The 24,483-nt window shown below is 54.9% G+C and overlaps 1 protein-coding gene and 1 long non-coding RNA gene across 2 annotated transcripts in view; one reads left to right on the top strand and one right to left on the bottom strand.

Moving 5' to 3' along the window:
- The first annotated feature begins 3,198 nt into the window (after positions 1-3,198).
- Positions 3,199-24,483, top strand: part of CCDC33 (coiled-coil domain containing 33) — a 106,931-nt gene continuing 85,646 nt past the window's right edge. Inside the window, exons 1-2 of the mRNA XM_070498166.1 lie at positions 3,199-3,680; positions 4,534-4,869. Coding sequence (XP_070354267.1) covers positions 3,365-3,680; positions 4,534-4,869 — 652 coding nt within the window. The 5' untranslated portion in view covers positions 3,199-3,364. The remainder of the gene's footprint in view (positions 3,681-4,533; positions 4,870-24,483) is intronic.
- On the bottom strand, positions 11,827-19,629 carry LOC123282855 (uncharacterized). The gene is made up of 4 exons (XR_011498361.1): positions 19,504-19,629; positions 17,602-17,710; positions 13,633-13,822; positions 11,827-12,012 (listed from the first exon to the last, which is right to left on the bottom strand). It is a non-coding gene; the product is annotated as an uncharacterized lncRNA (long non-coding RNA).

Here is a 24,483-nt window from a genome sequence, read left to right as displayed (position 1 = left end):
CAGGAAGGGCCCTCTGGGGTGGGCTAATTACGAGCCCAGTCTCTTCCAGACAAAGCAGTGGCCTCTGAGTGGTGATTCTTCCAGGGAAGAAAGAAGACTCGAGGGCCCCATTAAGGCCTTTCATGCTGGGACTGCCGAGGTCTGTTTCCTCCTCTCCTCACCCCACACCCCACCCCTTCTTGACTTCTTCTGTGGGAGCTAGGCCTCTGCCTGGAGTTTAATCCTTGAAAACCACAGGAGGCTGAATCAGGGAGGCAGCTGGGAGCGGAGCAAATCCTAGGAAGGGAGTAGGGATCCGGTTCTGCTCTGCTATTCTGGGCTCAGTTTCTCCAGCTGTAGAATGGGAGTACTATCCAGTCCCGACCTGCTAAAATTCACTGAGGTCCCCAGACTTTCTCTGTGGAACTGAGACCAGACCCAGAGAAGCCTGAGCATTAGGAACTACTGCCTCCTGCCCTGCCACTTACCCACCACGCTGCTGCCCTCCCTCCTGAGCACCTGCCAGCCCACCAAGGCACCAGGATGCATCTCTGAGTCCAAGTGTGGGTCAACAGCCCAAAAGGGTCTTCACTTCTCACAGATGGAACCCAGATGAAATAGCCAGAAGAACCACTTCTTATTCTTTTCTGCACAAGCAGAAGCTGGGTCAGGTTTGTCTATCAATTTGTTTATCCTTCCATTCATTCATTCACTCATTCATTCATTCTAAAAGGCTTTAATGGTCCCCCAGGCACCTATCCCTTGGCCAGCCCTGTTCTGGGCACACAGAGATGATCTCTGAAGGAATGTTCAGTTGAGTGTGGGCCAGTCGTCATTTGAGACGGGAGAGGAAGGTGCAGAGCATGACAGAGGAGGGAGTCACTAACCCTGTTCCAGAGGAAGAGTCTCTTAGCCAGTCTGGAGGATGAGCAAGGTGACATCAGGTGGGACCAGGCAGTTTGAGCAGAGGAAACAGCACCTGCAAAGGCAGAGAGGGAAGACAGGGCAGGCCTGGCCTGGGCAAAAGCGAGCTTTCCCTGGACATCATGCTGAGTGAAATAAGCTAGTCACAAAAGGACAGACGCCGTGTGATTCGACTTACGTGAGGTGCCTCGAGTAGTCATATTCCTAGAGGCAGGAAATAGAATGGTGGTTGCCAGGGGCTGAGGGTAAGGGAAACGGGGAGCTGCTGTTGAATGGGCATAGAGTTTCAGTTTCACAAGATGAAGACTTCTGGAGCTTGGTTGCATGACAATGTAAGTATACTTAACACTATTGAACTGCACACTTAAAAATGGTTAAGATGGTAAACTTTATGTTATGTATATTTTACCACCACTTTTAAAAAAGTAACCATACACACGCACCAAAAAAATGAGGCTTCCCCAGAGACTGAGTGGGGGAGGGGAGGCCAGCAATGGGAGGCCTGGGGGTGTCAGATGTGGAGGGCCCTCAAAACAGGCTAAGACCAACACAGTCACCTCAGCTCCTTTGTAGAAAGTTCAAGGGAGGGAAAGAAGGAAGCTGAGGGGAAGAGAGGAGTGTTAGCCTCCACTTTCGGGACAAACCTACTAGGAAGAAGGGTTGCCCGCATGGGGATGCTTGCAGGGGTGTGGGGCCGGGTGCAGTGCACAGAGGCTGGCCCTCGGGCAGGGGAAGTGACTCCCATCTTGTGACATCTCTGGAGGTCACTACAAACATGCAAAGGAAGAGAGCCCCTTCCACGGAATCACTGGATCTCCAAGGCCTTAGACCCAGAAGAGGCAAACCATGGCCTCGGGACCCAGGCTGGTGGGCCAGGCCTAGCAGTTTAGGCAAAGGTTTCCAGGGAACCTCTGCCACCCACCCTCTTCCCCAAATGGCCAGACTGTGGCCTTTCCCAATATGACTTACAGAATTTCAGACTGCCAGAGCTGTGGGAAGACTCATCCACCTGACTCCCACCCATTGTACAGATGGGGCCTCTGACACCCAGAGAGGGAAAGGGAACTGCAAGTCAGGTGACTAGAACCCTGGTCTTCTAAAGCCTGTTTGCTTCACTTTCTCCACGGGGGACCTGAAGACACTGAATTTTAGTTATTCCAGAGGAAGTCTTTGGCTGGGCTGGCCAGTACCATTTTTAGACTGCTTCTCTCTTACTTTATGAAAATGATGCATTCTAGTCAAGATGACTTCAAATGAACTCTTTTCAATGAAATCTATGCTGTCCACAAATGTACTCTTTAGACTCAGAACTGTACTTCTACGGTTTTAGGGTATAAAAGTCCCTAAGAGTATGAATTTCAATCTCTGAGCCAGTCCCAGGACATGTTTAGTAGGAGAAAGCATAGATGGACTTAGACTCTCTAGGTTCAAATCTCAGCTCTGCTTCTTGCTAGCCATGTATTCTGAGATTCTCTCAGCCTCAAATTCTTCACCTGTAAAATGGGGATAATTATATTTACCTCAGGGAGCCATATAGAGTGCCTGGCACCCAGTAGCTGCTCAATGATGAGTATCATAAATGATGATGATGATGATACTGGATAAGAATGAGAATGATGGTGATGGAGGTGATGGTGGTGATGGTGCTGGTGGTGGTGATGGTGATAGTCCTGGTGGTGATGATGGTGGTGGTAGAGATGGTAATGGTGGTGGTGATGGTAGAGATCTTCTTATGAAGAGTGTCCAGAATCTCCCCTCCCCCACTGGATATCAGCAAGACCCAAGATCAGGAAGGATGGGTTCCAGCTTGACAACTCTTTGGTATAAGAAGCTCTGAGCTCTCTGTAAAGTGAAGCTGTGCCTCATATTATGAGTTTTGAATAAGAAGGTAAACTGGTTCCAGAAGCAGGTGCTATGGGCATGCTCCTGAGGAACAGACACTCTTCCCTTGAGATGCACCCCTGCACCCAACTCAAGACCTCCTGGGAAGGAAGAGGCATGTGGTCCTCACCCGTGTACTCCTCACACCAGTTCACCTCGTCCCTGACCCTGCTCTAATTTTTTCCATAGAACTTATCTTCTGGCATACATTACAATTTACTTATTTTCTATATTTAGAGCTTATTTTCATTTGTCCCCACCTCCCTCCCCTACTAGAAGATAAGCTTCAGAAAGGCAGGAAATCTTTGGTTCGCTGCTGTATTCCAAAAGCCTAAAATAGTGCCTGGCACACAGTACATGCTCAATAAATATTTGTTGAGTGAACAAAATCCCGCCTAAAAGGGAGGGGTCAATGGCCGCCTTTGTTACCCAGGGCAGACCCAGCTTCCTGGCTTGTTACCTGGGTTCCAAACAAACAGAGAGGGGTGGGTGCGGCCCTGAGCACCCAGCGTGTAGGCTTTCAGACTGGGCCCAGGCTGGGACTGTGGGCCGTGCTCAGCCCGGGGGGTCCGTCCCTGACATGGCCACGGCCTTCAGGGGGCCTGAACCCTGGGTCCCTGCAGGCCAGCTGAGCCAGAGGCTAAGGGCCGAGGAGAAGACACTGGACTTGGAGTTCGAGGTCTTGAGTGTGGGGTTTAATGAGGAGGGCAGATACGCCCTGCAGCTGTCAGTTGAGAACCCCCTGCAGGCCAGCTCTGGGGCTGGGGTGCAGCTGCAGGTAAATGATGGGGACCCCTTCCCTGCCTGCTCTGCTGTCACCGATGTCATTGAGCAGCAGGATCCTGGCCAGAGCCTCACCCTCACCAGGAGCAAGTTTGTCTTCACTTTGCCCAAAGGTATGAAGTAAGGGTGGGGTTTGAGGGGAGAGAAGGACCCTCCAATTCCTGCCCCAGCCCCTGTCAGGGACCCCAGGGGGCCTCAGAGAAACCGGGAGGGGCAAGGTCAGCACTCTAGACTGAATCCTGAAGCTCTGCCAGTGTGACCGTGCGCAAATGCTGGCCCTCTGTGAGCCCCTGCCTCCTTCAGGGTGACATGGGGATGCTGATGCTGGCCACACAGGGTGAGGTGAGGAGGAAGTAAAAGGACAGATGAGGAACGGCTTTATGAATTTACAAGAGCTGAGCACACAGCAGGTGTGGGGACAGTCCCACTGGATGTCACACTGAGCACCATTAGAGCTGGCACCCTGAGTGTCCAGCCCTGAGTACCACTGCACTGTGGGTATGAGGGTGGACAGAGAGGTGGAGACCCCGGCCCTGCCTTCAGGAAGTTTCCAGATCAGGTGGCGAGGCAGGAATCCCAGAGAACAGTTAAGTGATCTGGAAGGAGCAGAAGATCCATGCCTAGACTGTGAAGCCATCCAGGCAGGCTTCCTGAAGGAGGAGGGATATGAGGGAATGGGGAAACTAAGTCCCAGGACTTCAGGTGGCCAGAGATCAGGGATGGGTTGAACTCTTCCCTCTGGGTGGCAGGACCTAGGACCACCTCACAGGCTAAGAGCCCTCCTCTCCCCCTTCAGTAAAGGGAGGTGGTGGGGGCTGGGGCCTGTGGGGCGGTCACCCACCAGGGAAATCTTAGCCAAGCCTGACTTCAACATAAAGGCCAGGCAGCCCATGCCTGTCCTCCTCACCCGCTGAGGGAGGCAGGGAGACCATAGCTTGTCCCTGAGCTCCATTTCTCCCCACCCAGGGTTCTGCAAGAACGATGGGCAGCATGATGCCCAGCTGCGGGTGGAGGCACTGAGGGTGGGCGGGGCCTCAGGAAGCCCGGCCCAGCGGGTGGGCGAGGCCATCTTCCCCATCTACCCACGCCCAGACCACCCACGCATGAACATCTCTGCGCTGGAGCATGAGGATCTGTACCGCTACTGTGGCAGGCTGGCTCTGCTCCGGGCCAGCGCCGACCCCACGGCCCGCCACTGCGGGGGCCTGGCCTACAGCGTGGCCTTCCACGTGCACCGGGCCCCTCAGCCTCCCTCCTCCAGCTGTTTTCTGGACACCGGCCAGCCAGAACCGACATCACCACGCCCAGAGCCCCAGCTGCCCAGGCTGCAGGTGGGTGACCTGGGTCCCAGCTCAGGTTCTGGCATCCCTGTTCCCCAGTTAGAAGACCCAGCATTTCTGATGAGCCTGGCTGTCCCCATTCCTTCACTGAGCAGAGCGGCAGAATTTCCCAAGTTTGCCTCAGTCAGTTCTGGAGAATGTGCAGCCTGAGGATGGACACACCAAGTCCCACTTTGAAGGGAGAGAGAGAGAAGGGAACAAAGGCCGCACAGAGCGGAGACACTACTGGGTAGGGTTTCTTTTGCCCAGTGGGTGAGTGTCCCCTGGGACCCTTCAGCCCCCAAACTCAATCTCACACGTTCTCACCAGGTTTTGAGGGAGGCCCAAACTGACCGTGAGACGGAAATCTCTGTGTGTCCACCCTCCAGCCCTCTCAGCTCCCACCACAGCCAGGAGGGACTCGGCCCTGAATCTGGGCCCCGGCAGCCTCAGGCCCGCGTGAAGGAATCTAATCCTTGTCCAAGCTGTAGGAGGGTTCCCCATTGTGGCCGTGCTCTGCAACCAGGCGGTGTGTCTGGTGGGCCTCACAGCCGGTACAGGTGGAAACTGGTAGAGCAAGTAGCAGCCCATTTCACAGGTGGAGAAACTGAGGATCATCCCCAAGGATGCTTGATTCCATTTAATGCAGACAATATTTCCTGAGGACCTTAGTGCATGGAATCCAAAGCTATATCAGTCCCTGGGCTCAAGGTGCCACCTGACTTGAAGACAGGCACAACGTGGGCATCATATGGTCCTGTAAGGCATACGCTGGAAGGAGAGCTCTAGTGAGGGAGTGGGCGGGTCTGATTTTTCACCCTAGGAAAGACTTTTCAGAAGAGATGCCATTTGAGAGGAATCTTTCATTCATTCGTTCATTCACTCATTTATCCATCAAACATTTGTTAAATGCTAACTCTGTCAGACTCCATGCTACGTGGGTAAGATTTAGGGATGGCATTCTAGGCTTTGAGGAGGATATTCCAGGAGGAGGGACAAGAATAAGCTGACTGAGGAGAAGGAAAGGGTTGGCTGGCAGCAGCAGGAGCTGAGGTTGAAACCAAAAGTTTGCAGGCAGAAGATACCTGGCTCTCCTGCAGCACCTCTCTCCCAGCAGAGCGCTGGTCTGGGGCTGAAGTGGAGCCCAGGGTGGTGGGCTGAGTCAGCCTAGAAGAGAGCTGATAGGTGAGAGAAAGAGGAGGGAGTCAGGGTACAGTGGCAAAAGCGCTGGGTGGATATTCAATTCAGGAGGCAATGGGGGACCACCAGAGGGGTTTGTGCAGGAGAAGGACATGATGTGAGCTGTGGTTTAGACAGTGATCTGGCAGCATGTGCCAGGAGAACTAGAAGGATGGACCAGGGACCCAGGGGCCAGCTTCTCTTGCCCAGGTCTCAGCCTGTTATATGGACCACTTTCACCTCTGTTCGTTCATTCATTAGTCAGTCAATTGACAAATACTTTTGACCACTATTGCATGCCCAGCTCTGTGCTGGGTGCTGAGGATACAGTGGTGGGTTTGTGAGTGAGACGGATGGTACCTGGGTTCCTACATGACATTCTTTTCCCTCAGACTGCAAGCTGCCTGACTTCAGGGCCTGGCCCCTGGCCCCTCTGTCCTACAGTTTGTCACAGGACTAGACACGCAAGAGGCTCAGAGCTCAGGGAGAAGTGGTCGCCTGCTCCCCAGGTCCCAGCATGCCCTGGCCACCCTGAGCCAGGGGCCACGTGGACAGCTCTTTGCAGGCTGCAGCTCTGAATGCATGCAAGGGAGGGGGAGGCTGCTGCAGGGAAGGGGGACCTTGGGACGACTGAGCCATCCTCAGCAGCTCTAATTTCTGTTATTTAACGCCATCATCTCCCTGCCATTCTCCCTCTCAAAGTGTCAGATGTCTGCTTCTACCAAGACAAGAAAATGGCTTTCAAGGGAGAGGAAAATCGCTTCCCCCTGGGGGTCAGCAATCACAACCCTGACTACAGGGCCGGGAAGCTGGTGGGGGAACAGACAATGGAGAGGAGTCCTTCAGAGAATAGAGGACTGTTTCTTTCAGGTTAAGGGAACTCATCCAGTGGCTCAGCCTGAGGAAGCCAGGCACCTTTCTGGTGCTGCGACTTGGAGGTCCAAAGACACAGGTGGAAGAGCAGCAGCAAAACCAGGCTCTCAGTGAGGACTGGGGCCGCGTGCTATCCTTTGGGCCTGTGGCCAGCTCCATGGGGAAGTGGATGTGGCCTAGAACCACAGGGACCCTTGAAATCATCCTCCCTCTCCTCCTTGCAGATAGGGAAAATGAGGGAAGGACTTAACCCAGCTCTCTCTGGTTCTCAGCTGAAGAGGAGGTGAAAGGGATCTGAAAGGGGAGTAGGTCTGGGTAGTGAGAAGAAAAGGCAGCAAGCAAGAAGGATGGAGAGGAGAGGAGGGAATTGCATTCTTGGGTGCAGCCCAACTTCAGCCATATTCAGTTCAAGGCCAGGAATGAGTAGACCCAAGGCTGCCTCCTCCAGGAAGCCTTCCCTGCATTGATCTTGTCTTTTCCAAACTATCCTCAGTCCTGTCTGCATCAGGCATTTCAACCATTGAATCTGTTCAATTTAGAACGTTATTGTAAGCTCACAAGTTGTTCTCCAACTTGTATATCATTTTTAAAAAGCACAACTGATGAGGGTCATGAGATGAGGAGTAGGGTAACAGTGGAGCAGGGGGGCAGGGGGATTAGGAATGCAATGAAGAATGAGTAGTGAGCAGGAGGCAGGGCTTAGAGTGAGTTTCAATGGCTGACTGAATCTGAATCACTTTGCTTTTCAGCCATGCCCCACAGGTCACATAGTCCTAATGGCCTCCCCAGTGCTGGTCCCAGCCTTTCCAGAATCCTGGAGACTCTGCTGGAACAATCAATTCCCCTTGAGCTAACATTATATGAACAGTGAATGCCTTCCCTTCTGCTGTCCTCAAGTTGCCTCCTCTGCGTGTGTGTGTTGGGGAGGGGGATGAAGGACATATGCCCCAGGATGTTTCCAACATGTACAGTCACAGACTCCAGGATAGAGATCACCCTCTTGGCCCCTGACCCATGAGTGGGGGGCTGGGACGTGCAGGCAGGGGCTGCAGAGGATGTTTACCAAGCATGGGAGGGAACCAGCTCCAGGCCTCCTTTCCGGGCACAGCTCTGGCAGACTCATCCTGTCCCCTGAGGCTCCCTGCTTCGCCCCTTGGCAGGTTTGAGACCACATGGCTGTGCCACACCAGGGACCCCAAGGCCCTCCTTTCCCAGGAGAAGAGGGAGTCTATCCGACCAGAATGAGGGTGGCCTGTCCAGTGCAGAGGGGGCAGAGTGGGTCCCGAGGGTGAAGGAGACAGCGAGGTGCAGGCCAAAGCCGGGCTGCTGGGCTGGCTGGGGGGCCCACTCCTCTCTTTTAAAGGTGAATGTGGCCTCCTGGAGGGTTGGGGGGCAGGGGGAGACCACAAGAGCCTTGGGTCTGGAGCTGCAGGGCCTTCAGGGGCCACATTGCTCCTGGTACCTCACTCACCTCTCCAAGAGATCCTGCAGGTTTAGAGACAACCTCCCACAGGCAGGACTGTTTAAGAGGGAAACTTTTGGCTGGAAATTCCCAGTGATGAAATTTCTGGGAAGATGAACTTAAAAATTCCTTGCTTGCAGCTCTGGGAGCCATCCTGGGGACTCCTTCCCTCTAGGCCCAGAGCTTCTCCCGCAGGGCTCAGAGTGGAGGGGAGAGAAGGAGGGCTGTGTTGCCCGCCCTCCCCCATTCCCTCCCTGACATTCACCTCTTCCAAACAATCGCAGTTTTGTTTCACGGAAACGATTCCATTCCCCAGAGCCTTTTAAATGATGCTTTCAAGGGTCTTTTTTTTTATTCTTTCCATTTAAAACACGTTTTTTTTTTTGCCCTGGAGGGGAAAAGAAGAGAAGGGAAAGCTAATAAAGCAATCACCAAATGCTGAGCACCTGGCTCTAAGCCTGTGGCTTCTGACTGTGGCTTTGGCACCAATAGGCTGGGGGCTTCCATTAAGGAGAAGTGGAGGGGAACAGAGCAGTCAGGGGTTTGCCTAGCTCCCCTCTGCCCTCTATCCCTAAACTCTGTCCCCACCTCTCTCTCCCTTTGTTGCCTCCCTGCCTCCCCCTTCCTCCCCTCCCCTCCCCCTTCCTCCCTCCCCTCCCCTGCCCACCTCTGTGATTCTCTCAGTCCTTCTCTGGTTGAAGCTCCAGCCTTGCCCTCTCACGCCCCTAAGCATCTTCCTGCCGGTCAGCTGGCCAGCGCACTCCGGATCTTCATTCTCCTCCCCTCTTTGCTCTGCTTTTAAATTCATTATGCCTTTTATTGCTCGCTATTGCATACACTATTTCTATTGCCCTGGAGACTGGAATGGTTCAGGCGGGGAAAGGCCCACAATGTGGATCTCATTAACTTTACTGCCCCTTTCATCTCTGGTGGGGGCGGGGAGCTGGGCACCTCTTTGCTCTCCCTTCCGCTTGGTACCAGACCTCTGGAGTCCCTGTCGGTTTCCCTCATCTTGTGAAGCTTTGCCTTCTGTCACTCCCTCCCACTCTCCTTGTGGCGGGGGTCTCACAGGTGGGGAGAGAGGCTCTGGGAGGCAATGCCTGGACGCTGCTGACAGAGTGGTGGGAGAAGGGAAAGTCGAGAACAGGTTAGACCAGGACGGCTAGTTCCCTAATGCCCCAGTCCCTCTGTGCTGGGACGTGTCGCCCCTCCTCCTCCCTTCCAGTGCTCCATCAAATACAGAAGATATGAGCAGGTTAGCTCCTCTTTGCAAATGAGGCAGTTTTATGGGCTTTAGAAAAACACTCCAATTGTTCCCTCAATTACCCAGAGTGGATTGAATATATTAATCTCTCTCTTAACTCGAGTGAGAGACTCAGCTGCTGCCCCTCCCCCAGCTATGAGCGCCCCTCCCCCAGCACGTGCAGGAGTGACTCCCAGCCCACCCCTCTAGGCCTCGGCCCTGAGCAGGTCAGCCTGGGTCCAGCCTGTCTCTAATACACACACACACACACACACACACACACACACACACGCACACACACGCACACACACACGCACGGCGGACAGCTGCTTTACATTTCTCTACCAATTTTCATTGATTTTCTCCTTTGCTGCTATTTGGAAGGGACTTTTCCTTGAGTAAACTTGATCACAGGGGTGAGGGGCGAGGCAGGTGGGAGGGGGACTTTGGGCGGCTCCCCCTTCTGCTCCTGTGACAACTGCCTCCAGCTTAAACACACTCTGCCCCAGGCAGCTGAGCCCGTTAAAAGCTACCTGAGGTTTCCCTTTGTAGCTCGATTTTCTTTTATTTCAGGGGAACAAAGGCACTGTCAAGGCTTCCCAGAGCACTGTCACCAGGCAGGGAGGGGTGTAGACTCGTCACCATGGTGGAGGGCTGAGGCTGGCAGGAGAGGTGGGGCTGGGCCCAAGGAGGGTGGGCTGGGGGATGTGGCCAGCCCCTCTCAGGAAGAGAAGGGCCGTTGGCTAAATGTCCTGTACCACAGTTACCCTGCAGGCCGCCTGCTGTCCCCACTTCCACCTCAGTGGCACTGAAGACTTTCTTTTAGGAGAAAGACCTAAAAGGAAACCTCAGAGGTCCCTGGGCGGAGTGGATAAGACCTGAAAATATATAAGTTTCGGGGGGTGGGGGGTCCCATATTTGTGTCCTTGCCCAAGCCAGTCCCTTCATCATCACCCCGCGTGGTTTCCAAGTTGTCTGTATATGCCTTTGGAGTCCTATCAGGGTCAGGGCTGGGAGCTCAGTGGGGTGGGGTATAGGAGAGTTTTGGGGTTCAGCCAGCTTACAGTGGGAGGCAGTTCACTGGGGTCAGGTGGACCTGGGTTCCGAGCAGTCTGTGGCATTTATTTAGTAGCTGTGCAACCTTATGCAGGTGACATAACTTCCCTGAGCCTCCATTTCCACATATGTAAAATAGGGGAGAGCAATTCCTGTGGTCTGTCTTGCTGGGAGGATTAAACGCGCTGGCTTATGGTTCCCCCAGCCCTGCAGGAAGTGGTTAATAAACGCCTGCAGTTCCAGTAGCAAGTTTAGATGTCTACATTGGGCTAAGCAGTGGGTCTGGCCTCAGTTTCTGCACCTAGACAATGGAGTTGCTCCTTCTTGCCAAGCTGGCCTCCCAGGGGAGGGGTATGGGGAAGAACTTGTGAGCCCCATTGTCTCAGGCTTTGGGGTGGAGGGGTGGGGGTGGGGGGGTGGCAGGAGGGCTACTCTGGGAGGAGGCCCCATTAGCAGATTGTTGTAAGGAGCACACCAGACAGCTCTGCTGCCCCTCCCCCATCCCTGCCTCCCCCTACTCTGCCCAGGGCCTGCTGCTGACTCACACCTCCTGGAGGCCCTGTGCGTGTGCATTTATGGTGTGTGTGTGGGGGTGGGTGAGGGGGATTTGGAGAGAAAAGGGGTACCCACCTCTGACATCCTCCCAGCCAGCCCCAGAGAGCAGCTGATGGCCCCAGGGCAGGGCACCGTGGTGGTCTTCTCATCTCCAAAGATCACCTCACAGGGAAAGGAGGGAGAGTCCAATTATTGTGCCTTTTAGGGTCATCTCCCTCTTCTCTCCTTCACTTACACCCCTGGAAGGAGGATGTACCCCAAACAGAGACTCCGAAACACAGCCCCCCTCATGCAGACACACAGGAACACATATGTGCAGTGTACCCAGACCCACACAGCCTGACATGCAGAGACACCCCCCCATCACAAAGAGAGAGTCACCCTGACTCACTGATGGACACCATGAGGCACACATGCTCCCACACCCAGACCCACACCTCCTTGGGCCCCCCAGGTTTCATCTCCATACAAACCCCCCAAGTACAGCCTCTACCAGAGGAGGAAGAGGCTTCAGGGATGTGGCATGTGTGATGTATGAGGTGAAATTAAAACCCCATGCCAAACCAAGCTTTAATAACTGATCTTTAATCAAACAGCAGATGGGGAAGGGCAGCAGGGAGGGAAGGCTGACAGCCCCGGTCCTGGTCAGGGGTTGTCCTGTCAGGAGTCAGCGGAGACGCCACAGCCTGAGTCCTCGGCTGGTTCTGCAGAGTCCCTGGGCTCAGCAGCAGTTGAGGCCAGCAGGGACCAGCCCCATCCTAGGATGGATGGAAGATGAGTGGGGGATACCCTTCTTCCATCTGGATCTGACAGCCAGCCCTGGAGTCCAATGGTCCAACCTCCTTGGCCCGGGTGTTCCTCCATCCATCCATCCACCCACCCACCCACCCATCCATCCATCCATCCACCTGCCTGTCCATCATCTATCCAGTCCCCCAGCAGTAAATGAGGGAGCTGTATCCCCTAGCCCTTGCGGAGCTGGCAGGCTGGGCAAGGAGAGGAAATAGGAGGAGTTGGAGGACAATGACTTTCCAAGCTGACTGTGAGGGCTCCTGGGACTTGTGGAGGAAGTGATGGGCATGAGCTGGATGGTCATCAAAGACTCAGTGTGCTGTAGGAAAACCAGTTCTGGCGGGGAGTCAACGACCTTGGTTTAGGATCCCGTTTCACAGTTGCATAAGAGCTGTTTGACTTGGAGCAAACCCCTTACCTCCCTGGGCGTCAGGTTCCTCGCCTGCACCATAAGCAGAGCCAGTGTGCACTGAGGGGGAGGGTGTGAGGCTCACGTGAGGAGGAGGGTGGGAAATTGCTTGGTTCATTAAAACCCACCTCACAGATGTCAGCGGACATCTGCTCCCTGCCTCAGAGAATGGGGAGGATTCCAGCGGAGACTGAGGAGAGTGGTTTTCAAGAGGAGAGGACAGTGTGAGCAAAGGAGTGGAGGCAGGAACATGGAGGTGTGTGAGGGAACAGCAAGCAGGGAGAAAGGATCAAGTGGAGAGAGCATGTTTACGGGATGGGGGAGTTGCAGGGAATGCCAAGGGAGTGGAGGATAGATGCCAGCTCCAGGGCTCTGAGCCCTCTGCTAATACTTGCCTGGGCTGCTCTGGGCCAGGCTGGCAAAGAGGGAACCTGCAGAGCCCACTGGAGCATCGTCTGGGTCCGGGGAGGTGGGCAGGGTAGCCTTGATAATGGCCATTTTCTGGAGCAGGAAGCTGAGCCCCTAGAGGTGGTGGGCGGCTTACCCAAGGCTCCCCATTGAGTCAGTAGAAAGCCAGGCTGGAACCCAGGTCTCCACCGTATGTTTTGGTTTTTCTCGTACAGCAGTCAGCAGAGGTGGGATGACTTAGAGCATTCTCTTCTGAGGAAACTCGAAACTCTACTGGGCTTTCTAGGCCATGTGACAGGATCACGGGGAAGCACTTTGGGGGAACAGCTTTCTTCCTAGTGGCCCCATATCATATCAAGTCCAGCCAAGAAAGATTACTAAGTGTTAAGCTGACCCCAGCAGCGAGTGCTCATTGTACTGGATGGTTTGGGGGCATATTGGAGTTGGGGTTGGGGCTGTCAATGGCTCAGAGTCCCCAGGCAAACCCCCTGGCCCACTAGAGTTGGCTGATGCTACTTAGAAAAAAGTGTTGCGGGACCAGCCCGGTGGCTTAGTGACTGAGTTTCCATGCTCTGCTTCAGCGGCCTGGGGTTTGTGGGTTCAGATCCTGGATGTGGACCAACACACTGCTTGTCAAGCCACACTGTGGTGGCATACCACATACAAAATAGAGGAAGACTGGCACAGATGTTAGCTCAGCAACAATCTTCCTCATGCAAAAAGAGGAGGATTGGGGGCCGGCCTGGTGCCGCAGTGGTTAAGTACGCACCTTTCACTTTGGCAGCCCAGGGTTTGCTGGTCCAGATGCCGGGTGCGGACATGGCACTGCTTGGCACACCATGCTGTGGTGGGCGTCCCACATGTGCGGTGGAGGAAGATGGGCATGGATGTTGGCTCGGGGCCGGTCTTCCTCCGTGAAAGGAGGAGGATTGGCAGCAGTTAGCTCCAGGCTAATATTCCTCAAAAAAAAGAAAAAGAGGAGGATGGGCAACAGGTGTTAGCTCAGGGCCAATCTTCCACAACAAAAAAAGAAAGAAAGAAAGAAAGAAAGAAAAAGAAAAAAGTGTTGCATAGGGGCTGGCCCAGTGGCATAGTGGTTAATTTTGTCTGCTCAGCTTTGGTAGCCCAGGGTTTGTGGGTTCCAATCCCGGGTGCAGACCTACATGCTGCTCATCAGATCATGCTGTGGTGGCATCTCACATACAAGATAGAGGAAGATTGGCACAGATGTTAGCTCAGGGACAATTTTCCTCACCAAAAAAAAAAGAGTTGCATAAATAGCCCCAGCACAGAAGTAAGCCCATACCCACCCTGAGCAGTGAAAGGAGTAGATAAACATGGACGTTCGACTCAGGCATGAATTCAGATGTCTGCTCTGCCCCATACTAGGTGATCCTGATCAAGTCATTTCACTTCTCTGACCCTCTGTTTTCTCCTCTGTAAAATGGGGATAATGATGCTTACTCTGCTGCGTGGTTGTGAGGATTAAATAATATGCTAGCCTGACTGCATGCAGGAGGAGAGAGGATCGCAAAGACTTCCAGAATACAGATAGACCTGGAGGCACCATGGATTCTGCCACCTTCCATCTCTGGGACGTGGCCTCTGTGTTCATCTGTAAGATGAGGATGAGGACAGTACTTCCCTGACAGGATTGTTGAATTGAATATGTCGGCAATTTAAAGAATGTGTACTAAAAGCTAACGAAACATCAGCTGTGATGCCAGGTGAATGGCAGCTGGCCAGACATGTGGGCGGGCGGGGCGCTGCACTCAGGGGACGGAGCAGCTTAGCAAAGGCCGGGATGCTTGAAAGCTGTGGCTTCTTTTGGGCCCAGGGCAGGTGGGCGGCGGGGAGGTAAGGGTGGCCAGTGTGAGAAGCCTGCCCTTGAACCACTGTTGGGTGATGGTGGGGGCCAGTAGAGCAGAGGCCCTTGCGGGGGTGTTATTTTAATCTTCCTCTTCAAGCCTAATTGCTGTTTGCGGGTGTTCCAGCCGGTGTCGGAGGCGCCTCCCTCAAGCTTGTTCTCCGGGCCTCTGTCCTCCAGGAGACAGGTGGGCTGGGCCAGCTCTGAGCTGCATTAATACGCTGCAAATGCGATTTCATGGCTTCAAATGAGATTAGGGCCAGAGGCTGGCGTGGGCCGGGGGCTGGCGCTGAGCAGGGAATCTGAGATGAGGGAATTGGGATCCCAGGCGACTAGGCCAGAATAAGCAGTTTCCTGTAACTGGAGCTCCTGGGACCTGCAGGCTCATCCTCGCTGCAGAGCTGCAGAGCGCCTGAGGCCCTGTCGGGGGGTGGGGTCTCTGGGCTGTCTCCTCTACTCCGGACGCCCGACAACCCACCTCAGTAAGGGAGAGGGCTGTGGTTGCAAACGCAGGCTCTGCAGTCAGATGGCCTGGGTCTAAAGCTTGGCTCTTCTGCTCCTGGTTCTGCCTCTGTTTTCCCATCTGTAAGATGGGGACTACAGTAGACCCGCCCTCCAATGCAGTTGTGAGGACTGGGTTAACCAATGTGGAAAATGCTGGAATAGTGCCTGGCACATCACAAGTGCTGGTTGTTAGCTTTTATTATGAGGTTCACACACCAACTATTCATGTCCTAGTAGAGGGAGAGGGCCCCTGAGGGCTTGGACTCAGGAGGAGAGAGGGTTATTTGGACAGCCAGCATCACTGTCCCAGGCCAAAGTAGGGTGTCTAGGGAACTAACAGGGAGGAGGAAGGCATCAGATGCTAATGTCATCCCTCACTCATTCAGTGAGCACCCGGCTGGCGCCAACTCTGTGCCAGGTAACAGCTTGGGCCCTGGGGACGGGATCACCAGGTACAGTCCTTGCCCTCAGAGAAGTCAATAGTGGGTCGTGAGCCAGGGCAAGGGGAGGTCCAGGGCTGTGGATGCGATGCCCCTGGGTGGGGGTGGAGACAGTAGGGGAAGGTGTCGGGAAATTTGCTGGAGCTTATTCCATTTGTGTCTTGAAGAAGCACCATGAGTTATTTAGGCTGGCAGAGGGAGAAGCACAGTCCAGGCAGATGGAGCAGCACATGTAAAGGACAGAAGGCTGGAGAGACCAGAGCCCATACAGGGGGCTGTAGGCATGCTGTGTGGCTGGAATGCAGGTGTGAGGCAGGGACCAGCCGCAGTGAGGCTGGAGGGGCTGGGGTGAGCAGACCGTGAGGCCCGCAGGGGTCTCGTGAGAGAGGATCTCTCCTGAGAGCAGTTGTATGAGGCAGGGGAGGGACTTGGTCAGATTTGTGGGTTGTAAGAGCTGGGGTGAGGGAACTGGTTGAGCCTACTGCCCCCCAGGCCTCTCCACCCTGAGTGGACCCCCTACTCTGCCTTGGCACGGTCCTGGCAGATGGCTGTCATTGCTTGCCCTTTATTTGTTTAGTCCCTTGTTAATGAGTTATTGATTTTTTAAAAGAAGAATGCCCCAAAGTCACGCTGTATCTTTAGCAAAATGATTCATGACACGACAGTGGGACCTGGGTGGCCCCAAACAAGAGCGCTGGTTACCAAACACTGAGAGGGCTCCTTCAACATGGTGATCAGTAAACGTGCCTGCTGAGCAAACGGACGCGGTATCAGCCAAGAGGGAGACCAGCGCACCCATTAGCAATCACCCTGAGTCTCCCGTTGCAAAGCTGGGGACATAGAGGCTCCAGACCGCCATAAACTGGCGTGACGGCAGGGGAGGCTCGTTTCCGTGCCACCTGCCATGTGCCAGGCACCCATTCTCTCACCTAGTCCTCACTGCTCCCCTGCAAGAGAGGATTATCCTCTCTACTTTGCAGATGAGGAACTGAGGCTTGAGGGGTCCAGGGACTTGCCCAAATGCTCACTGTGGGGCTTGGTGGATTCCAAGCCATCATGCTTTTTGCTGCCCAACGTGGTGGTGCTGGGCCAGGCTGGTCAGGGGGACCAGAGCTCATAAGAACAAGGTGAAGTGACAGGGTTGAGACCATCAAGTACGCCGTGACAAAATGTGGAGGATCATGCATATAGTCCAGTAGCTGTTGACTGAGCTGATCCAGGTCATCTCTGCACAGCAAGGGACCAGAGGAAGGTCAGAAGGGCAGCCCCCCAGCACCTCCAGGATCCCAGTGTGGCCCACTCAGCCAGCAGGCAGTCTGCATCCAAGGGGCTTGGAAGGAACCAGGAGCAAGCGCCCATGAGTGGTCCTAGTCATAGCCCCTGGGCGTGTGACCCCACCAAACAACCCTGCCACCCATTTGTGCTGGATAGAATGGCCTCTTCTAAGCACACCAGCTTCTGCCCTGGCTTATGGGGGCCTGGTCCAGCTGTGCCCAGCTGAGCCTTCAGGATGCTCCACTCACTCCCCTTTGACTCTAATATCTGTGGGCTGTACTGTCACAGAGCCATCTGTCTGGCCTCATTCAAAAGGCCAGGTGTTGTCATCTCTGGACTCAGCCTTTCCCGTGTTGCCCCAGTTTCAGGAGTGAAGGACAGAGAGACGCGACTCCTTTCCCTGGAATTAAAGGAAAAGGCAATACGCCATGGTAATTATGATCACAGGCTTTGGAGCCAGCAGACCTGGACTCAGATCCCAACTCTGCTGCTTCGAAGCTTAGACAAGTCCCTTCATTTCTCAGAGCATCTGTTTCCTCATCTTAAAAATGAAGTAACAACAGTGACTCCTGGGGAGCGTGAGCATGAGGATTAAATGAGACCGTGCAGGTGAAACTCTGGGCATGGCACCTGGCGTGGAGTTAGTGCTCACCAACTGTTAGCAGATGTGAAGGTGCTGGTGGTGAGGGTGGCGGCAATACCAGGATATCAGGGGAGAGCCACAGAGAGGGGCTCATGCGGCAGGTGCATCAGCCAGGGGCCTGGAAAGAAAATGAAGGCATTCAAATTCGGTCATTGGAGGGGAGTTTAATAGAGTGAGGTTTAGGAAAAACTAGAGGGATAGTGTAGTACCCTGGGGGCTGGTCAGTGAGAGGAGCCTTCACTGCCCTTATGCCTGAACAGGCAAGAGGAGGAATGAGGACCACAACTGGAGGGGCCGCTGTATGGAGAGTGCTGCCTGCCGGGCAGGGTGGCCCTGGCTAGAGGGACCAGCCAACCCTGAGAACCAGCTAGGTGGGAGCTTCCTAGATCCCTGCTGGCCCTCTCATAAACCCAAACCAACCAGAACCCACTGATGTAGCTGTACGGGTCACCTCCTGGGGCACAGAGCAAGGTGGACAAGAGAGAGAGTGGATCTGTGGTACAAATGAGAGACAGCCAGCACCCTAGGTGAGAGGAGAAGAGACTCCAGCCATGCACACCTCCTCACCAGTTTGAACTCCCTTGGGGAAGCAGAAGGTCCTGTCCTTGGGCTGCTGCTTTGGCGTGGGAGGAACTGAGGACAGGAAGGACAGCGGGGGGACAGAGCCTCAGAGAGGGGGTTTAGAGGTTGCCCCCAGCAGAGCTCTGGCTGCAGTGACTCGAGCTTAAACTCAGCCCAGCACCTTAAGGGCTAGGGCGTGAACTGGCCCCTGGGAGGCCCAGAGGGAGCCGTAATTGAAGCACAAGGCAAAGTGGGCCCCCAGATCTCTGCAGGAGCTTCCAGGGGAGCCTCAAAGCACTGGGGGGGGGGGGGGTCAGGGCAGCCGCGAAGGTCCTGGCCAGGAAGGCTGCGGATTCACCACTGTAATCAGACGAGGGGCCCTCCTGGAGTCTGCCATTCTTCAGCCAACAAGTAAGCACCTGCTGTATACACCACTGGGGCTGAGGCGTAGTGGCATTTGGAGCTTGGATGCCCCCTGGGAGAACTGCCTCAGCTGACAAGTGTCAGAAACTGGGGAGGGGCAGGGACTTGGCCAGGTCCCACTCCCCTGCCTCAGGTTTAGTACCTACTGGGAGTGAACTTGGCAGCACAGAGACGGGCAGGTGTCACCAGGGACAAAGAGGACTGTTCAGAGCAGGAGGCAAAGGGGGTCGGGAGGGCTTCCCAGATGAAGTGTCTTGAGTTGGACCCTCAGGACAAATTGGAGACATTTCTGGCTCAGGGGCTGCCTGGAGAAAGGTGAGGCTGTGGAACGGGCCTGGAAGCCAGGAACAGAGTGGGTCTGGGGAAGAGGCAGAGAGGGGCTGAATCTCTGGGGTGGGCGTGGAGCCTTGGGTGCTGGGTGGAGATGTGCATACTGCACCCTGAAAACATTTTTTGCTTCTCTGGCCCATTTCTGCTGGGGAGAACCTGCCAAGTCCAAGGTTATTTAGCAGGGAAGAGAGTGAGCATTTTTGGAGCACTTAGCTGAGGGTCAGTGCTAAGGGTTTTACCTGCATTATCTCATAGTCGTCAGAGCAGCCCTGATTTCCCCACTGGAAGGAACCAAAGCTCAGAGAGGGTTAGTATTCTGAACCAAGATGGCACAGCTATGAGCTGCCGTTTGCTACAAAATCACACTAAGTTTCCTGCCTCATCCATCCCTTCTCTTTCCTGGAAGCCCAATTCAGTTGCCCAGAAGAAATGCAGAGAAAGTGATGGTGGGGGTGGGTGGAAGAGTAGGGGAGGGGGAAGAGTTGGGGGTGGCAAGGGGTGTGGGACAGGACTAAGGGGGAAGAAGGCCAAGTTTGGGGCTCTGGAAGACACTTCTATAGGACCTGCTGCAGACATAGTCGGGCCCCTGGAACTTGCCTGAGGGAACGTGGACGACTGTGAACATGTCTGCCCAGACTCTTCCTGCTGCCCAGCAAGCCCAGCACAAAGCCTAGGGAGCAAGCAGGACCCCTCCTTCCCCAAGAGCCAGCCTCAGATCCGCCCAGCGCTCCCTAAGGGCTGCCTTTGACCCCTGGCCCCACCAAATGAGGCGGCATCAAGTGCTCTCTCCTGGGGGAGGGGAGGGTTACCTATTAGCTGTGAGATCAATCATTACCTGCTTTCCCTCACTCTGGAATCTCCCTGAGTCATCAAAGCTTGGGGCTGGCCCCTGGGCAGGGGAGCAGAAGTTTCCTCTGGACATTTGGGGAGCAGGATCCTTTCCCTTGGCTGGGGGAGGTGGAGTCCCCCTTCCTGGGAAAGGGGAATGAGGCATAGAGTAGCTGGGCTTCTTAGTGTTGTTAAGGAGGAAAGCCAAACCCAGCCCCCAGGCTGAGGGCCCTCTCCCCGTGAGGAGGAAGCAGTTCTGGGGGAAGGTTACTGTACCGTAGGAGTGAGTGTCCCAGGGGTCCTTGGTCGAGGGCAGCAGCAAGTGAGGTAGTGGGAAGGCCCTCCTTCTCGTGGCTGCTGAGCGTGCAGGGCTTGCTAGTGCTCTGGAGCCAGACGGCCTGGAACCAGCGCCCAATTGCATTATCTTCTTCCCGGGCAGGAAGGCCAACAGGCTGGGGCTGCAGCGGCAGAAAGCTCAGATGCTAGGTAGGGCAGATGGGTGAGAGCCCAGAGCCCAGGTGGCCCTAGGGAGACCACTCAGACACTGAGAAGATCTGCAGGGCAGGGCAGGGGCCACAGTGAGGCAGGCAAGGCGGCTAGGGTGCTGAATTTAAGAAGGTGTGGTGGCAGGAGTGTGTGAATAGCCCTGAGAGCCAGTGCCTCTGTGGAGTGTGCTCCCTGAGTGCCCTGCTGGCCTCCCCCAGCCCTGATCTGGGGCATGGAAGGCCCCTGTGGGCACCGGGGCAGCGCTGGTCCCCCCACTGCTGCTGCAACCTTGGGGACTGAGAAGAAGGGGAGGCGCTCAGCAGACGGGAACCATCTACCGAGACCCTCCCCCGCATGCCAGGCTGTGACAGTATTGGCCCAGGAGCCAGGGGCACCACTCTTGGCAGGTGTGGAACAGGAGAAAACTGGGACCCCTGGCTTCCATCCCCAGCCATCTGGGTGACATTAGCTGGTCTTTTCAGTTCTAACCAAAGGCGAAGCCTCACTTTTTCTGCCTCTAAACTGGGGAGAACCCCAACCTCCCTGCCTCTCTCTCTGGAGTCGGGGGTGGTGGGGGCAGCTAGGAGGCCTCCACAGAGCAAAAGGGTCCTGCCTCCTGCTGCCAGGGTGGGCCTGCTTTGGTCTCCAAACCACAGAAGATGGGAAGACTCCTCAACGTGGGGTCTAAGACAGCTGGCAAAAGAATAACGCAGGCCACAGGGGTCTCCCAGACACCCCTTTGCCCCACCCCGTACCCCAGATCTCACCTTTGCCAGCCCAGGACTCCTGATCATCCTTTGAGGCCAGTTCAGACCTCAAGCCCCCTGGAGCAGACCCCACTCCAGGCCAAGGGCCAGTTACTCCTCGTTCCCCCTCTCATTGCACATAAAGCAGTTAGCATAGTACCTGCCTGTAGTAAGTGCTCAAGAAAAAGGATTGCTCTCTTTGTGATAGTTCCTTGTGGAGCTCAGGACTGGAGTAATCTCAATCTTTGGTCTATGTCCTAGAACCGTTGTTAACCCGTACATGGCCCTCTTCAGTTGTTTATAATTTATTTATACATAATGAACACCTGTTAACTGACCACCCAATTTAAGAGACAATGTTACAATAACAACATGTCTGCTTACTCCTCATTCTCTCCCCCATCTTCCCACCCACCCTCCAAGAGGAAACCATTCTCTTGAATTTTGTGCTTATTGTTATTAAACAAATGAAAGACTGTAGGCACCCAAAGAGGGAGGATGGCCGCAAATTCTTCACCAGAAAGAGCTGTTTTACCAACCAAGTTGCAACTTCCTTGCAGGCAGCGTCTGGGTCTCCTCCTTTCCTGTAGTGTGACCAGCATGGGGATGGGCACACTGGGCAGGGGGCGAATCTTGCTTGCTGGACTGTTTGGGGTGCCGAGAGCAGGAAGGATGAGGACTGAGTGCTGGAGAGCAGGCGGGATACAGCTCCAGGAGTAGGGAGAAAGGCTTCAGATCCCCCACTTTGCACCTGGACAGGCATCTGTGTGACTTCTGCCCTGCCCTGTGACATCACACAATGTTGCCCAGGTGACCCAGCTGGGTGGGAAAGCTCACTGCCTTTCCAGGTCTGGGCAGAGAGAAGGCCACCCTTGTCTTTACCTTCCTGGGGGTGCCAGGAGCCAATTGCCCAGCTGCTGCCCCCTGCCCAGCTGGCCATGGCCCAGAGCCGCCACGGCACCTCCACTCACAGGGTGTCTCCCCGCTGAGAAAGCTCCAAGCCCCCACCCACACCCCCGCTTCCCCTGTCCAGATCCCAGCGCCAGTGCACGGCACCCGTGAGACCACACTGACGCCCGTACTGTTCACCACCCCCAAAACCTCCAAGACGCCCAGGCCCGCTATCTGGGCGGGACTGATGCCTGATCACCCACCAATACCAGGTACTGGTCCCCAAGATTGTTAAACGAAGCCAAACACTCCTGCCCCCAAGAGGATGGGACGGAAAAAGAAAAAGGTGAGGCCTGGGCTGTGGGCCCTGCACCACATGAACTCGTCTCTCCTTCAGACTCCCTTGTTTTGTTTGCTCCTAAATCATCATAGAAACTTCCCTTCTCTGTGTCTCAGTTTCCACAGCTGTGAAAGGGAGAGTGAGGCGGTCTCTGTGGCTCTTCCAGGTTATGTGTCCTGTACTCTTGGACCACGCAGGATTCGAACTCCTGTGCTCACAGGTGTTATCCACTCCTCCTGTGCTTACCTGGTTGTTTCTGCCTCATCTCCCTGGGGCCTGGAGAGCAACATAGGTTAGTCTGGGTATGGCACCCCCATACACAGCCTGGAAGGGAGTTTGTGCCATCTTGCTTCTGGGGTCACAGAAGCTCAGAGAGCCAGCCCCCTGAGATGGCTCACCATCACCCTCCAAGATCTTCCAGGAGCTTCCCAGGCTGCTACCCTGGCAGTGCTGATGCCCCACTGGCCCATGCTCTCCCAGCCCTGGCCCAGACCCCTGCCCTGGGCCACAGATGCTCCAACTGCTGGAGAGAAGGGATTCTTGTCTGTTTTGATCACTGCTGTATCCCCAGTACCAGAACAGTGCACATAGTAGATGCTATGACAGAGCAGCATGACCCTGCCAGGAACGGACTAGAAACTCAGGGCAATGAACTGCAAACAGTTCAACATAAGGGCTCCCTTACCTTCTGCTAACTGGCAAGGCTGGGCCCATGCCTTGACTGTGCCACTTACCAGCAGGGGTGGCTGCAAGGGCTAAGACCAAGGCACACAGGTACCTGCTAAGTAGGGAACACCCTCTTATAGTTACCCTTTCAGGTCAAAGAAACCAAATAGCTACTGTGCCCAGCTACCATTTCCAAAACTGTTTGGAAACATTTTCAATGGCTGGGTAGAATCCCTCTACGGATGTTCAAAATGTGTATGTAATGTCATGTATTTGTATTTCTTCTTTTGTGAATCCTCCATTCATGTCTCTTTATGGTGGTGACGTTTATAGATTGCAGTGCTCTTTGTGTATTAGGGATATTAACCCTTTTATATATAAGTATTGACTAATAGGAGCTGAGAGTTGGGGCCTTGGGATCAGGTGGGCGTCAGGACTCACAGCCGGCCCTGCTGGCCACCCACGGTGTAGTCTTGGGCCAGTACTCTGCCCAGCCCCAGCCTGGAAATATTGCCCACAGGTTTCTGCACCCTAGAAGTGTTGGGTGGGGTTAACAGAGAGCAAGCCAACGGTAAGCGCCAAGCTCTGCTCCAGGACTACAGGAGACTTTCAGGGGAAGTGAAGTCCCTCCCCCCGGCTCATCTCACCCCTACAGACGAGTCTGTGGAAGCTGAGACTTAAGGGGGTTTTGCCATCACCCACAGTTCACTCCCCGACATGTAACCCAACATGTGCATTTTCTCTTCCCTGATAAATGCTCCAATGCAGCCCCAGGAGGGTGGGGGTTGGAGGGGGAAGGACGTTAGTCCTGATGCAGGGACATCCCTGAAGGAGGCCTGCAGATTCCCAGCCAGACGGAGGCAGGAAAGAAGGGAAGGCAGAAGGGTTGGCCTGCTGTGCCCCTCCAGGCCTCTCACTTGGCCCTGGCCCAGGGCTTCCCTGGCCCCAGCCTGCCCAGCGGTCACATGCCTGCAGGCCTCACCAGGAGGCACCAGCCTGGCAGCTGGCCTCATGTCCAGAAGTGAAGCACGAGCCGTTCTCGCCAAACCCCCTGCGAGCTTTATTTCCCAGAAAGTTGTCCCAGAGTGGGAGGCACAGAGGACGTAGAGGACACAGAGGACATGGAGGGGGCACAACTCATGGCCTGGTCTGCACAGTGCCTGGTTGGGCTCCGGGGCTGCCAGGGAGTCAGGGAGAGCTCTTGGGCAATGGCTGTGCTGCTGGGCCCTCTCTTCTGGAGCCCTAGGGGGCTCATGACAGGCCCTATGCCCTCTCAGCCACAGGGAGGCTGGGGCTACCGTCTTAGGCTACTCCTGGGAATCTAGGGGTGAGAGGGACGTTAGTCACCTCTCCTGGCTTCTCTGCAGGAAGCTAAGGCCAATTATTGTGACCACTAAATTGCAAATCATTCCAGATCTTCCCATTGACCAGGAGGGAAAGTTAAGGCTCAGAGAGGTTGCACAGAGAGTGGGGGCAGAGCTGGGCTGAAACCTGGGTTTCTCCATCTCCCAGACTGCTAGTACAGCTCCCATACCACTAAACCCAGAGACCAAACCTGCTGGGGAGTAGGGCGGGTTATGGGGTGTGCAGTACGGGTGGAACATTGGCAAGGCAGCATCT

The sequence above is a fragment of the Equus asinus genome, chromosome 2 (assembly GCF_041296235.1).
Source record: "Equus asinus isolate D_3611 breed Donkey chromosome 2, EquAss-T2T_v2, whole genome shotgun sequence".
In the NCBI taxonomy this organism is placed as follows: Eukaryota; Metazoa; Chordata; class Mammalia; order Perissodactyla; family Equidae; genus Equus; species Equus asinus.
Note: the sequence above shows the minus strand (reverse complement) of the source record. Positions and strands in the feature narration are given on the sequence as shown.